The sequence below is a fragment of the Perognathus longimembris genome, chromosome 4 (assembly GCF_023159225.1).
Source record: "Perognathus longimembris pacificus isolate PPM17 chromosome 4, ASM2315922v1, whole genome shotgun sequence".
NCBI lineage: Eukaryota > Metazoa > Chordata > Mammalia > Rodentia > Heteromyidae > Perognathus > Perognathus longimembris.
In genome coordinates this window covers 79213733-79229494 of record NC_063164.1, presented here as the reverse complement: position 1 = coordinate 79229494, position 15762 = coordinate 79213733, and the positions used below count along the sequence as shown (strand labels likewise).

The window sequence follows — 15762 nt, the reverse complement described above, 5'->3', positions numbered from 1 at the left end:
TTGAACTGTAATCCTCAGATCTCAGCCTCCTGACTAGCTTGCAGAACAATTTATTCTTTTTTTTTTTTTTTTTTCTTGGCCAGTCCTGGGGCTTGGACTCAGGGCCTGAGCACTGTGCCTGGCTTCTTCTTGCTCAAGGCTAGCACTCTGCCACTTGAGCCACAGCGCCACTTCTGGCCATTTTCTGTATATGTGGTGCTAGGGAATCGAACCCAGGGCCTCATGTATACGAGGCAAGCGCTCTTGCCACTAGGCCATATCCCCAGCCCCAATTTATTCTTAATCAAACATTTTGTTCTAGGTTGCTTGCCATTTATTTCAATATAATGGTTCCCAGTAATATGTTGAAAACAGGTGTGTGGCATGTCATGTATGCTATATTTACTTAGAGATATGGACATTATAATTATGCACAACCTGAAAGGCTCATGTTGTTATTTTAAAGAGCCCATTTAATTATAAATAGAAATTACATCAATTGTAAATGGTAAAATTACATCTAAAATATGCAAATTTCACTTACAGATGTGCTTGTCATTTGTATTTCATAATGCACTGCGTTTATTATATTTAATTGTATCTTGAAATTGCATACTTCTGTTTAAATGATGATTAGAAAGAGGTTTTATTTACAATTATAATTGCCGCACTGTTTTACTCATTAATGTAACATCTTAGCAAATGGCACAGATAATATCATTGAGTACAGAAAAATGCCTTGTTCTGAAACAGAAAAAAGTATTTTTATATCTACAAAAGCAATATCTTCCCTATATTCCTCTCTATTACATTCCATTTCCTTTTTCCCACTAGAAGCTGTAAATATAATATTTAACACAGAGGATAATCATGTCAGTTATTTATATTTTGTCTTTGATTTCACTGTCTATCAGCAGTCTCTTACTAATTATGCTTCAAATTATTTCTTCTAATCTGTTTGTTTAGGAGACAGAAGGCATTTGTCAGTAAAATAACATTTTAGATGTAATATTTTTGACAGAAAGCCCACAAATGTTTACCACTTAATAAGCTAGATTGGAGATTTAGAAATTTTTTTCTCTTTCCTTTCCTTCCTTAAATATTGGATTTTTTTCATTTCTATATTGTCAAAGTAATGTACAGAGTGGTGATAAGGCAGTGCAAATATATTTTATCCAACTTGTTACCTCCTCCCTCATTCTTCCCCTGCCTTCCTCCCTGCCCATTTTCCTTCCCATTCATGAGTTGTACAGTTGTGGGGTTTGTTGTTGTTGTATTGTTTTGGTTTTTTTTTGCCAGTCCTGGGGCTTGGACTCAGGGCCCGAACACTGTCCCTGGCTTCTTTTTGCTCAAGGCTAGGACTCCACCACTTGTGCCACAGAGCCACTTCCAGCCTTTTCTTCTTATGCTGAGGAATCGAAACCAGGGCTTCAAGAACGCTAGGCAAGCACTCTACTGCTAAGCCACATTCCCATTCCGTACAGTTGGTTTACACCGTATAGTTTTTTAAGTGTTGCTGTTGCATTACTTTGTCTTTTGCTATAGTCATAGACTTTCAAAAACAATCTTGGAACATCTCAGGGAGATAGGATATAGAATAACCCCTGGTAGGAGTAACAAAGTAGAACAAGTACAACAGAGTCTTACTCTGAATTCTGGGAAGAAGAAAGAAATGGGAAGAGGAACTCTAGATGAAAAGAAACTAACCGTCAAGTTGAGCTGAGTGGTTAGGAGACAGTGTTTAGAAAAAAAAGGCATGGGAGAAGAGATGAGCTCAGAGGTCAGGAGAGTGGGACTGTGCGCTGAAATTTTGGAGTTTGCAGTTCTACCACTTTTGCAACAACAGAGCTAGTGAGCCCTGGTAAAGAGTGTTTGGCCTGACCTATTACCAAGTGAAAAATGTGTTCATAGAAATAGATTGTTACTTTACACCTGGTCCTGCCTTCCCAGATGACTTGCTACAGTTTGAAAAAAGTGAGAGGCTTAAATAGGTTGATATGTGGCAAACTTGTCGCAAAGATTGGGGGATGAAGAATGGTAGAAGCAGTAAGAGCAAGACACTAGAAACAACAAAGATAAATCCTGGAATTGGAAAAAAAAGCACTGAGGTAGCAGGAACTTCATAAAATAACAAAAACCAATATCTGCACAATATCTTCCTTTTTAAATTCTGAATTCCTGTTATTTTTTCTTGGCCAATCAAGTATTGAAATTTGTTTCATTCTCTAGGAGATATGTTTTGTGGAGAATAATATAGGAATCTCTAAATTGTCAAGTGAATATGAAAATTTTCTGAAAAATTTTCCTCAGGCTAATAGTCCTAAAAGGAAAGAAAGAAAACTATTTGGACAAAGTAAAGAAAAGCTTCATAAGAAAGAGTTTACATATCATTTAGATAGTCCCAAAGCAAAATCTGGCCTACAGAATATGAGTGAAAATATACTAAGGCTTCACCAGTGATAGCAATCAGGTGGATCAAAGCATGAAGATGACAGGGTCTGTAGATGAAAGTAGAGGCCAGAGAAAAAGAAAATTATTCTCTCTTGTGAATGCTTACTTAATTTTGCTATTTTAACCAAGTCATTGAAAACACTTCAGATATGAAATATATAAAAGTTTTTTTTTTTTCCCCTCTGTGGCTCTTATGATTGTTCCTATAAACTAAGTCAGTGCTCACATGGACCCCTCCTTACCCAGTCTATAGTGAAGAGAAGCTTGTAAGGAATAAAAACAACAACAAAAAAAATAAATTTGGTCTCATATTTCTATTGTGTGTACTTTCCAATTACCGCGTAGAGTTTAAGGATGTGCAATCGCAGATAGAATGTTAATTTTTTCCTCCACTCGTATTCCTTTAGCTTGTTTGAGGAACATAGCAAAGTTTTCCCTTGAATTTTTTTGGGAAAAACAACAACAAAGAGCAGTGTTCGTTCCTTTAGGGAGACTCTGAACTGCTGGCTCTCCCGTATACCAAAAAGTATTTCAATGAAGGTGCTCACACTTCCCAAGGGAAGCAATTTATCCTTCTGTCAGCAGCAAGGAGGGAGATCCCACACTCTCCCTGAATCTGTGCACTCAGCCTGTCATGCAATCATAAGAAGAACACAAAATAACAAACTTTTTGAACAGCTCTTTATATCCTCCCCAGCCCCCAGCCTGATGTCTAAAGCTCACATTCATGAAAGGGAGAGCTTTAAAGGGGAAGTACATAAAAGATTGGTGGAGATTTAGGATAGTTCTTCCTCTAGGAGAGAAAAAAATAGATCCCAGTAATATACAATTCCATTTTGTAAACAGACTCACTGCCTTTGTAGAATTTTAAAAAAAGGAAATAATAATTGCCAATGTATAAATAATACCTGTACAATAAAACTTCATATAATTTACATATAGCTTCATCATAGCAAAAATTGCCCTATTGGCTTCTTATACAAATCAATGTTTATTGTTTGGTTTTATTTTGATTCCAAAGTAATAAGTAGGCAATGCATGTGAGTGAAGTGCAGCAAAATGTATTTGCTGATTATAGAAAGGAAGAGTAATTATAAGGAATTATTTGAAGAGAGAACTCTCTACCTCCCTGCAATCTCACACAGTCTTCTTTGTGCTATGAGGGGGATGCTCAATATGGATGTGCACTTGAATCAATACATCACAAAGAGTCTGATGTACAGCACATGGGCTTATGGAAATTATTTTCTCTGACTTGAAAAGTATTCTACAAGAATATTATGAACAATCTTAATATAATGAAAACCTAGAAGATGCAAATGAGATGAAGAGACTTTCCCCTAAAAGGTTACTCATTTGTTAATCCATAGGACCTACCATCCAGTAATTTCTAATAAGTAACAAATACCCTTATGTGTCCCTGAAAAAAATTGGAGTTGTAACAATAGTAGCAAAAATGCTGTATCAAACATAAAGACCCACACTTTTATGTATTGATTTTTCGTGTGTGTGTGTGTGTGTGTGTGTGTGTGTGTGTGTTACAAGGACTAGAACTAATAGCCTTGCATTCGTGGATGGGACTTTACAACCTGAGCCACATTTCCAGGCTAGCTTTTTGACTAGTTATCCCAATCTTTTGGACTATTTTTCTTCAGCTGGATTTGAACTACAACCCTCAAACATTAATCTCCTGAGCATCTATGATTATAGGCTTGAGTCCCCATTGCCCAGCTTATTTCATTGTCCTTTTATTTTGAAGTTATCTACTTGCCCTGATTTTACTCCAAAGAGGGGTTTATGATGAAACCTTACTTATACCATTCCGTACTAAAAGAAATGGATGAGATAGTTTTGACCCAGAAATCAAGAATCAAGCTTCAAATAGGGAAAATGACACTTTGCATTATTGTATAGTATTCAGCTGCTGCAATTGATATCATTAATTAGAATAAAATCTACAATTTTATAACACACTGTTTCATGCAACCATACAAAACTTTAATAAATGTATACCATGCACTAGGCACTGTATTCCACAAACCCAAATATACAAACTAAATATTTTATTTACCACTCTTGAAAAGAAAATTCCATTCTCTAATAAAACCCACAGTAACAATAGTTTATGATACTTTCTTTTGAACAATTTTGGTTAAAAAAACTACTTTTTAAATTTAATTTTTAGTTTCTGTACATTCTAATTTGATATTTTTGTCAATAGCTTAGTTAAGTGTGCTTGGTAGTTTAGCTTGTCCTGCTTAAAACACCATCTACATATTGTTTTGTTATTTTCCTTTCTTTCTCTTTTTTCCCAAAATATTTATTCAATTTCTTCCATCCACCCTCAGTGTATTACAACAGCTTAACATTTTTCACCTTTCATCCATAATAATAAATAATAGGCAACTTAATTAGCAAGTGTGTTTAGCTCCACCTACACTGTTAATGTGATATAATCAAGAAAGTGCTGAAGTACAATGTGAAATGCAGGCAGGGTTGAAAATAAACTACAGAACTTGAAGGGAGGCAGACAGAGAAAATGAGAGAGGGGCTTATACTATTAAAAAAGAAATGCACTCATTACCCAACTTATGTAACTGTAACCCCTCTGTAAATCACCTTTACAATAAAAATAAATAAATAATAAAAAAATGCAGGCAGAGGAGCATCCTTGCCTTTCATATAGCTACAATAGCTACAATGTGAATTGACATTGTTCTCTTCCTTATCTCTGTTTGGGATCTCATCATGACAACACATTGGTCCATATATATTTTTTGAAAAACAATATGTATGCACTCTCTTTACTCCTGCACTCTAAATTTTCTGCCTTAACTCAACATGCTCTGACTTTTCTCGGCCATTTCACTTCACTTAGTTTCATGAGAATTATCCAGGGGTTCCTCCTAGGAACTAACTACAATGGTTGCCTGCAGTATCACTGTCCCCTTGCCCTCTAAGAAACACTATAAGATGCTGAATCATCTTCTTTTCTTGAGAAAATTTCATGTGAAGATATTTCTATTCATTTTGTGATATTCATCCCATTGTAACAGTATCTGGTTTTTTTATTTGTTTGTTTATTTGTTTCTATGCCAGTCCTTGGGCTTGAACTCAGGGCTTGAGCACTGTTCCTGGCTTCATTTTTCTCAAGGCTAGTATTATATCATTTGAGCCACAGTGTCACTTCCAGCTTTGTGGTGATGAGGAATTGAACCCAGGGCTTCATGCATGCTAGAGAAGCACTCTACCACTAAGTCACATTCCCAGCCTCTGTTTTTTTTTATTTTTTTTTATTTTTTAAAGACAAGCAATTGGAATTCATTCTGCTGGACAACTATTATAGCATTCACTTCATGGAATCTTTTAACTCAATCCAAAATCAATTTTTCCAGCTTGAGTCTACTAACTGAGCATCAGATATCTAGTTATCAACATGCCTTTGGAATAACTCTACTTGCAAATCTCCAAGTGTCTAATTTCAGTATGCACATTCTCTTTGATATCCTCATCCCCAATACCAAAATCAAGAGACACAGGGTAAAAAAGACAAACGACTACAAAAGCAATACTTGCAAAACTTTTTGGTGTAAATGAACTGAAAACTCATGGGGGGAAAGGGAATGGGGGAGGAGGAAAGGGGAAATGAGGGAGGAGGTAACAAACAGTACAAGAAATGTAATCCAGTGTCTAACGTATTAAACTGTAACCTCTCTGTACATCAGTTTGACAATAAAATTTTTTAAAAGACCCACTAATAAACAAGCAAAAGGAAAAGTAATATTTTCATGAGGCCAAAAACACCTCAGAAGCTCTCTTATGCTTCTCCATGTTTATTACCCAATACCTCTCACTTTATGTTTTAAATTGATATTTATCTGCCTTTTCCCTCTTATTCTCAGCTTTGACTATTGTAGATACCTCCATTTTTACCTTTCTAGTCTTGTTCCTATAGTCTAAATTTACAAAATTATGTTTTAAAAAGTGTTTACTCTAATATAATTTGATTATTCTTTCCTTCTTTAAACTCAACAAAGTTCTGATAATGATAAGGTTACATGAGAGTTCCTTCACATGCCATATTTTAATTTTTAATTATCTAGGAATCTGACTCCAACTCTACCAAATTATTTGCAACTTTTTAGATTAGTCCTTTTACTTGGAGCTGTCTTTTTGAGGAAAACTCCACTGCATTTATACTTTGAAGCTCTTCAGAAATTTCATGTGGTTTATTCAATTGTTGAGGATAATTCCAAGCTACTGCAATAAACATATCCTGCGTAAGTATTTGCACCTCAGTTTATCACCTGATTACGTGACTGGCTTCACTCGTGGTTTGTTAAGGAAATAGAGCATCAATGATTAATTATGTGTTTATATTGTTAATGCATTGCACTCAAAAAGTATGCATTCAATAAATAGGAACACTTTTCTAAAAAAAATATTTTGCATACTAGTAGGGTTTAGATTGAGTGTGCAGATTTTTTTGATCTAGTGCTTCTACCTGATTATGTCTTCAAATTATTTCCACATTATTGTTTCTCACATTCTGTCAGGTAACACAGGAATAAAAATATGAGGCATGTCCAGTTCAGATTTTGAAGTCCTTAAAGTTTGAAAAAAATATATATATTATGTATGTATATATATACATACATTCATATATATATTCATATATATACATATATTCATATATATTCATATATACATATTATATATATATTTAAAATTGCCACTATTGATGCTCTTTTGATCATCAATGTGTTTACAACAAAAGCAAAATTTAGGTAATATTTAATTTTATATTAATATTCTTATTTAATTGTATTTTCTATTTGAAAGTTTGAAAAATTAAGGTATAGACTGGTTAACTATATTATACAAACTTAAAGACTAAGGGTTGAGGCAAATTTTTAATTAGGTAAACTTTCACAGTAGTTACCGAGGAAAATGACAAACAGCATCAGCATGATTATCAATGAAGTAAACTGGAAAATTGATATGGAATACAGCTAAAGGCTTACTTATCCAAGCTGAAAGTAGATGATCAGAAGATATGTTTTAATTGACAGACATGCTAGTGCTTGGATATACGAGTGATAAAAAATTCAACAAGAAGACACTAAAGTTTCTTATCTAATTTGGAAATACTATTGTGGCAAAAGACAATTCAGAAATGAAAGGGAACTTTTCTTTTAGTGATGAATTCATAATTATGTGTTTTGACAGAAAACAAAAGCCATGTAGTTAAAGCTGGATTGGTGAGAAATAACAAGTTTAAAAGTGAACAAAATAGTAGAAAACAAACATATAGTCAGAATAATTTAAATTAGATTTATTCTTAACTGATTTATAAAAAACAATACAAGTTAATGTGTTACCCTGTGATGTTTCAAGATATACACATATCACGTAATGTTCAAACCAAGTGAAAAATATCTGTCTCCTCAGAAGTTTATCACTTTCTTTCAATTGAAACTTCCAGTGTCTTCTCTCTAGCTTTTCAAAATGAGAATTATAGTATTGCTATCTTCACCATAATATACAATAGCATATCAGAACTAGATATGATGTAACTATACTTAGGAACTGGTTAATCAACTTTTTCCTATCCTTCTCTAAGGTTTGTCTACTCACCCTATGGTTACCAACAATCTGTTAAAATTAGGGCCAACATATTAGATTCTATTGAATGAGAAGACGTACTATTTAACATCTTAATGCCTAGGTGATTCTCCTTAGGATAGTGATCTCCAGTTCAATGACAACAGGTATTTTTGTAGATATACTATAATAGGTATTTTGTAACAGAATGATCTCCAGATCAAAGTTTCGAAAAGCTCAAGAAACACTATAGCAATATGTTTGGCTTGGGACAAAGAAAAAAGTACCTTTACAATCTACTTCATCAGAGTTGTCTCCACAGTCATTTTCTCCATCACATAACTTGCCATGAGGTATGCAACGACGGTTTTTACAGTGTTTAAAGCCTCTTCTACAGCTTCTGTTTTCTTATAAATAAATGTAGAAACTTGTAATTAGTGATCATATGTAAACATTGTACAAAATGAAAATAATAAGTGGATGTCTTTCCTAATGACCATAATGACTGGGTTGAGATTCTGCACAACAAAATTTCACAATAAAAAAGCTCTGGGTTATAGTAGTCCTCAGATACCATAAAACAGCTGATTCAGTAAAGATTTGTTTTTTGACCTAGTGCTTCTACCAGATTATGTTTTCAAATTGTTTCCACATTTCTTACATTCAGTCAAGTAACACAAGAATAAATATATGAGGCATGTCCAATTCAGAAGAAATAAGAAATTAAGTTACACATAAAAAGTAACAGAAATGCTCCAAAAGTTCATCTCCTAACTTTGCCATATCTACAACAGTTCTATAACAAGAAACATTAAAAAAACATGTCTTACTGAATTATTCTTATAAATATTCATGGGAATATCTCTTTAAATATTTTAAAATATCTACTGAATTAAATAACAATCTCTTGGATTTGAATGTCTAATGAGACAATTAAGAAATCAAAATGAAAAAATAAACATTTATCAAACTATGTCCATCCATATAGGAAACAGGAAAAGCAGTACTTACAGGAAACCTATGTCGTTAATGTCTACTTCCAAAGATGTAGAAAGATTTATAGCAAAAAAACAAGTACAACAACTTAGCTCAAGGTACTCAAAAAGTAATTAAGCAAGCCCAAATGGGTAATAGGAAAAAGATTACGAAGATCAGATTATAGTTAAAGAAATTTTAGACTAGGTTTTTGTTGTTGTTAATTAAGAATTAAGATAATAATAATTTATTATGATGTAACAAGGCATGGTGTTTTTCATTTGTACTGGGATGAAGGTCATTGTGCATTGTGAATTAATAAATTTAAGTCTTAAGTTCTGGAAAATAGAGTTAGCAAGCACATAAATTCAGTGTTACTGGATTTATAGGGTAGATATTAATCAGACTCAATTAAAGAAAAACTCGATAAATTTTACAATAAGTAGTAATTATTATGCAAAGATAAATGTCCAGGATGGTTGTACTAAAGGATAATTCTCAGCGACTTACTAGGTAGAAAACTCACTTTTATTTCAGAAGAGAGAGGTTGACTGTCATATGGGAGAGCCAAGAGAAGCATAGAGGGAGCTAGTAAATGTGGCCTGACTATACTTGTAAAAGCATTTGGTGTAAACCAACTACAAAACTCATAGAGGGAGAAGGAAAAGAGGAGGATGGAGTGAGAGAGGAGGAAACAAATAGTACAAGAAATGTACCCATGCCCTTCCATATGAAACTGTAACGCCTCTGTACATTACTTTCTCAATAATTTTTTTTTTTTTTTAAAGTGGCCTGCCTTTGAAGACTGGCCGCCACTTTGCCATTCTGGAGGCCAAAAATGCAATGACTCACAAATTGATTCTATCAGACCAACAATGTTCTAAGTGGTTGTACACTTTTCCTGTAAGGTAAACCTATAATACATCAAAAACACTGAATTTCATTTTAAGTTACCCAAACCTATCCCTAAAGATCAACTGCATAGCACATCCAAAGATAAGCTTTTTTTGCTGTGTCTCATGAGGCATAAGAAAACCCTCCAGTAGCTATCATAGATACCATTGGAAATAAGTCCCTCCTTTTTGGATAAACACGGCCAATTCTATTGTCTTAGATCTACCTGTAAATAAGAGACACCATAGACGTCTACACCTTAAACAAAAGGAGATAAACTAACCAAGATTTCAGAAAGTTTTCTTTGAAATGAACAAACCCCATGTCAGATGCTTACCACAGTAGAGCAGCTTCTCATCTGATTTATCCTTACATTGAGGAGCACCATCACAGGTGAGCCTGTAGTCAATACACTCACCATTTCCACACTCAAACTCTGAATAAATGTTGCAAGAGGAATTTTTAGCTGAAAGAAAGAAAGGCCAACATTTTGGTGAAATTATAATAATTCTAAATATCTTTCTATATGATCAGCATTATATTCCTTAGTCTCAAAATATGAAATAAATTATAACTTACATAAATGTAAGAATCGAATAAAGGGCGATGATTTAGGCTTTTCTTTATAGAAATTTAACCAGGACATTTCCTATATTGTTCTTTGTGTTTTGGAAGTTGATTTTAAGTGCCTTAAGGGTTGCATGACTAGTTTTATGTCTGACTATCTTGCTAATTATTAGATGATTATATGTGTGTACAGAACAAAAGTAGTTAAATTTTTGAAGACATTGAATAGACACTAGCAGTCTAATCTTAATTAAAAAAACATTTTTCCATTTAGTGTACTTTGCATATGACAAGAATATTTTTGTGTTTTCTGTTTTGGATCTATTGTATATTCTTCAAAACATTAAAATATCCCAGCAACCCTTCTCTAGTTTAATGTATCGATTTTTGTGTGATTGACCTGATATTCTCTCAAATAAATAGTCACTAGTTGTCTGCACCTACAAGCTGGTGTCCTCTCTAATTACCTTCTGACAAAATGTTGTGGCAAATTCCATCATTCCAAAGTATTGGAATCGTTTAAAAAAAAATCACCGTTATCAGTCTCTTGCTCAGCCCCTTCTTTCACACATGTCAGTCCTCACTTGGAATACATAGGACTCAAATTTGAAATAAATTGATAATCAACAAAGAATCTCATGCTTATGGTGTCCCACATACCACTACCATCTCATCCTATTTCTATCTCTCAGCATTCACATAAGAAATGTGTTTATGAAACATGATCTACTGTAAATTGGAAACTGAGGTTAACAGTGCAAAATACAAAAATCTTATCTATGGTAACCTTTATTTTCCTTACTTCATTATATCCCAGAGTCTATAGCATTTACCTTGCTTGCTGGGTTGGGGTTCTAAGGCTTATATGATGCTTTCTGCTAGTTATATTGGATACGTGGTCACACACATTATTTTGCCTAAGCTGACTTTGAATTGTGATCTTTTGGATCACAGTCCTCTAGCTGATTAGGATTATATGTGTAAGGGATCAGCTTCTGGCTAATCTATCATTTTATGTGAACTCTTTTAAAAAATTCATTTCTTTATTGTCAAAGTAATGTACAGAGGGATTACACTTTCATATATAAGGCAGTGCATACATTTCCTATCCAACTTGTTCCCTCCTACCTCATTTTTCCCCCACCTGTGAGGTTTGTTTTAATGGGTCTTCACTGAGGAAAATAAGCATATATTTCTTCTTAGAAAGAATTAAATTAGCAAACTTTCTGAATCCATGTTTTTCAGTTTGCTTGCATAGATTTACTCCATTTTTTATTGGATAATTGCTTGTTGAACTTAAATCAAATTAGCTACATTGGAGGTAACTAAAATTCATTTTTCTCTACAGGAGATATAGCTTAATTTTATAATTTATAATTATTGTTAGCTTTATTTTAGTAATATTTGATTAAAAAGTGATTAATACAATTTGAAGTTGTGTTTTCTTTCTTTCTTTCTTTCTTTTTTTTTTTTGCCAGTCCTGGGCCTTGGACTCAGGGCCTGAGCACTGTCCCTGGCTTCTTCTCGCTCAAGGCTAGCACTCTGCCGCTTGAGCCACAGCACCGCTTCTGGCGGTTTTCTGTATATGTGGTGCTGGGGAATCGAACCTAGGGCCTCGTGTATCCGAGGCAGGCACTCTTGCCATTTGGCCATATCCCCAGCCCGTGTTTTATTTCTTTATTATACTTTTACTTGAAATTTTTGTGAAAAGTTCACTTATTTATATACCTGTATACAAATTCTAATTGAATTTGTTTTATGATAACAAAAGTTCCTAAAGATAATTTTTTTCTGACTTAGTAATACATTATTAATAGTCTGAAGTATCATGTCATTTTAGAAAGCTCAATAAAGTATTTTAAACCTAAAATATTATTAAAACATAAAAGAAAATGTATAAAAATTATAGATATAATCAACTTACTATGAACTGAGAAAACTTCACGTACTTACTGGAACTTTCTTGATATTCCTAACATATTTACCCTATTTTGAATATATCGTATTAACTTTTTTATGTCTAATAAATACAATGTGGAAAATACCACAGTATTTGAAAATGAAGAGTGCTTTAGAGACTTATTACATGTACTTATTTACTTATTTATATTTTATATTAGTAGAAACATTTATTAGCATTTACCATAATAGAAAATCAAATTTTATATTAGTGCATGTTTTCACCAAATTTATTTTATTACATAGAATTGAGTGTTGTTTTCTCCCTGAAACACTGTGCTCCCTTTCTTCTCTCATTCTTTCACATGGCAATTACTTAATCTAATGGCATTTACTATTCCTGTGCTTATGGATGTTGATAAGGTATGGAAATGCCTTAGCATTCTGTCTACAACTATGACAACAAATGGTCTTCCCTTAATTATGTAGGTGTTAGTAAATGTCCTTTTATCTTTTTAATGAAACCATTAACATTCACAAATGGCTCAGGGTGAACTCTTCCAAGTGTGGTCAATGCTAGATACATTCTCATTTCTTACAGATGAATTTAGCTGACTAAAGCCAAGAGTTAATTTCCAATCTCTGCTGGATCCCAGACTTCAAGAAAAATGTAGAGCAGATGTAGAACAGTTCAACTTCTACATAATTTGTAATTTCTTAGGAGTACAGTGTCAACCCAAGTTCCATGGTCAGGCACTTATCCTTGTTTAAAATTTTGTATTTTAAGTTTCTCTGATCTGTGTAAAGGAAAGGGACTCACAGAAACAGTAGGACAAAGAATGAACTAATTCAATAATGATGCTCACTAGACACTATGTTGGAAATTATAACTTGGGAAAGGGGAGTGAGTGTGTGTGGGGAAGCAGTAGAAAATGAGGAAAGGGGTAACAGTGTTCAAAATGAAATATATATATGTACTCATTAGCTTATGTAACTATAATTCCTCTGTTTATCACCTTTGCAATAAAAATAAAATATTTCTTTCTAATTCACTATTTCTCAACAATAAGGAGGCACACATTGTTTAATAGGGATGGATATATGTAAACTATTTCTCAGCTACAAGCTTCTACTCAATAGCAAAAAGACTTGCTGTGTTGGCCAAATGATGATTGTAATGTATGACAAATGCTCCAAGCTTCACACATGGAATCTGATCCAGATAAAAATGGACTTGAGATCATTTAAGAAGACAGAGTTTAAGTGTTTACCAGGTTAATCTGGGGAAGCATTGATCAATAAGGAAAAATATGGGAAATTGTAGACTGAGGTATTAAATTTTAATTTAAATTGAATTTCTTTAAATTTAAACTTTACTGGTTAAATGCATACTTCTCTCATTTTCCTTGGCACACTTCTAAATGATATAACTGTTACAACTTTTGCTAAGAGTCATCTGTTGGGATTGTTGCCCATGTTAGGAAGTGGGAAAACATGTAAGAAGTAGTAGACACTGTCTCTCTGATTGATAAGTGCCAAAAGAAGAGTGAAGGCAAATATTGAAATAGTTATTTTAATAATGTAATCATACTCAACTCTGGTAATTTTCTAAGATGAAAAGATACAAATATAAATGAGAAGAAATTGCCAAAGTTTTCAAAGTATGAAGGTGAGTTCACTAATTTCCAACAAGATAATTATCCTCCTAACTTCTCCATGTACAATAGCCTTAAAGGTAAGGGGGGAAATTAAGTTTTTTTTTTTTAAATTTTCTTCACTAATTTTTCATGGCAATATTGGAACACATGAACCATTCTTTATTTTGGAAGCAGTTTGGTAAACTTAACTATTAATAAGTGTGCATTGTAGTGGTACTAATTAAAGATCGCAATGCCTTTGGGAGGTATAAACAGGCAATCCTGGAATGCTGTTCTTTAATTAGCAGTTTGGAAATGATTACAGATAAGCTGCATGAGCCTTTCTCTTTCATGTGCATATTGTGACTGACTGTGAGTGATTATACTGAAAGCTATTGCTCTACTAGCTATATTCTGATTGCTTTACCAGTTTTCTGATGAGTGTGGTGTACAAGTATTTAATCCTAACACCTTCCAGTCTTCCATGGCAATGATAAAACTTTTGTCTCTCTCTTGCTTATTACTGCCATATGGTGCTGTAACTAAACACGATGGTAAGCTAAGTACTCTTATGGGCTTACAAATGAAAAACACTGAATTTCCATTATGAAGGGAGCATACAACATGAAGAATACTCTAAAATAATTTTAACATATGTAAGCCATTTTAAATGAATGTGAAATTACATTTTGATTTTCTTTACTTACTCACACATCTGTTGTCATCTAGCAGGACTCGTTCCCCTCTGCAAGAACAATTTACTCTGCCATCAGGAGTCAGAAGGCAAAGGTCATGGCAGCCTCCATTCAATAATGTACATGGAGAAAGTTCACCTACAATGATAAGGCTTTATACATCATGTTTTCCTATTCGATGTATATTCTTTCTTAATTACAGATAAATTTTAAACTGCTGAATTGCCTCAACTTTTCAATGACATCCCATACACAACAAGTACAGGACTTTTCAAAATCCACACCTTACAGAACATAAGTTTATTAGAAAATATGTAATATATATCATAACATCTTTCTGATATATTTGTCTAAGATGTTAATGGAGCCAGTGAACTAGTTTCACTATAAACTATATTGATACTAAGACTTCAATGTTGTAAACACTTTAATGAATGGAGACTTTTCGGCTCAGAGGAAATACTTATTGTACAGTTTAATTACACTGGAAACAATTCAAAGTGAATGTTTTTTAATAAGAGGACTATGAGAGATTGTGGCAGAGCTTTTAAGATAAATAAATAAAGTAGATTGTTCTTCTGATGATAAAGCACTAAAAACATAAACTTTTCAACAATTGTGGTATTTTCTATAGTGAGACCCTGAGTATCATTCCCCCAAACAATAAGAAAACAAACCTTGTATTACTAGAGAACACATAATTAGAAAATATTTTGTCTATTGTAACTCACAGCTATTAGTGTCATTGGCAACAGCGATGATACCCATTGGCTGGTGTGGAATGTCAGAACGAAGAATTTTGGTGTCTCCTCCTGTGTACTTGTTGGAGCGTAGAATAGCTCTTCTGCCCCAGTCTGACCAGAAGATGTAATTGTCATGAACAGCCAAACTAAGAAAAGTCCCTGGCCCAGATTTGACAATTACCTGGAATAAATTAAAATATACTTTCACAACAAGATATTAGCATCTCTTGCCCCCCCAAAATCTATGTAAATGCAGATTAGTTTGATAAAATGGAATTGTCACATTAAAAATTACTTAATATATTTCCATAGTATTCC

General features: G+C 33.4%; 1 protein-coding gene across 1 annotated transcript in view; it reads right to left on the bottom strand.

Annotated features, from left to right (window-relative positions):
• Positions 1 to 15762, bottom strand: part of Lrp1b (LDL receptor related protein 1B) — a 1711024-nt gene that overhangs the window by 272293 nt on the left and 1422969 nt on the right. Inside the window, exons 44-47 of the mRNA XM_048345540.1 lie at positions 15433 to 15625; positions 14714 to 14839; positions 10241 to 10369; positions 8322 to 8441 (exon numbers count right to left, since the gene is read on the bottom strand). Of these exons, the coding sequence (XP_048201497.1) occupies positions 8322 to 8441; positions 10241 to 10369; positions 14714 to 14839; positions 15433 to 15625 (568 nt within the window). The remainder of the gene's footprint in view (positions 1 to 8321; positions 8442 to 10240; positions 10370 to 14713; positions 14840 to 15432; positions 15626 to 15762) is intronic.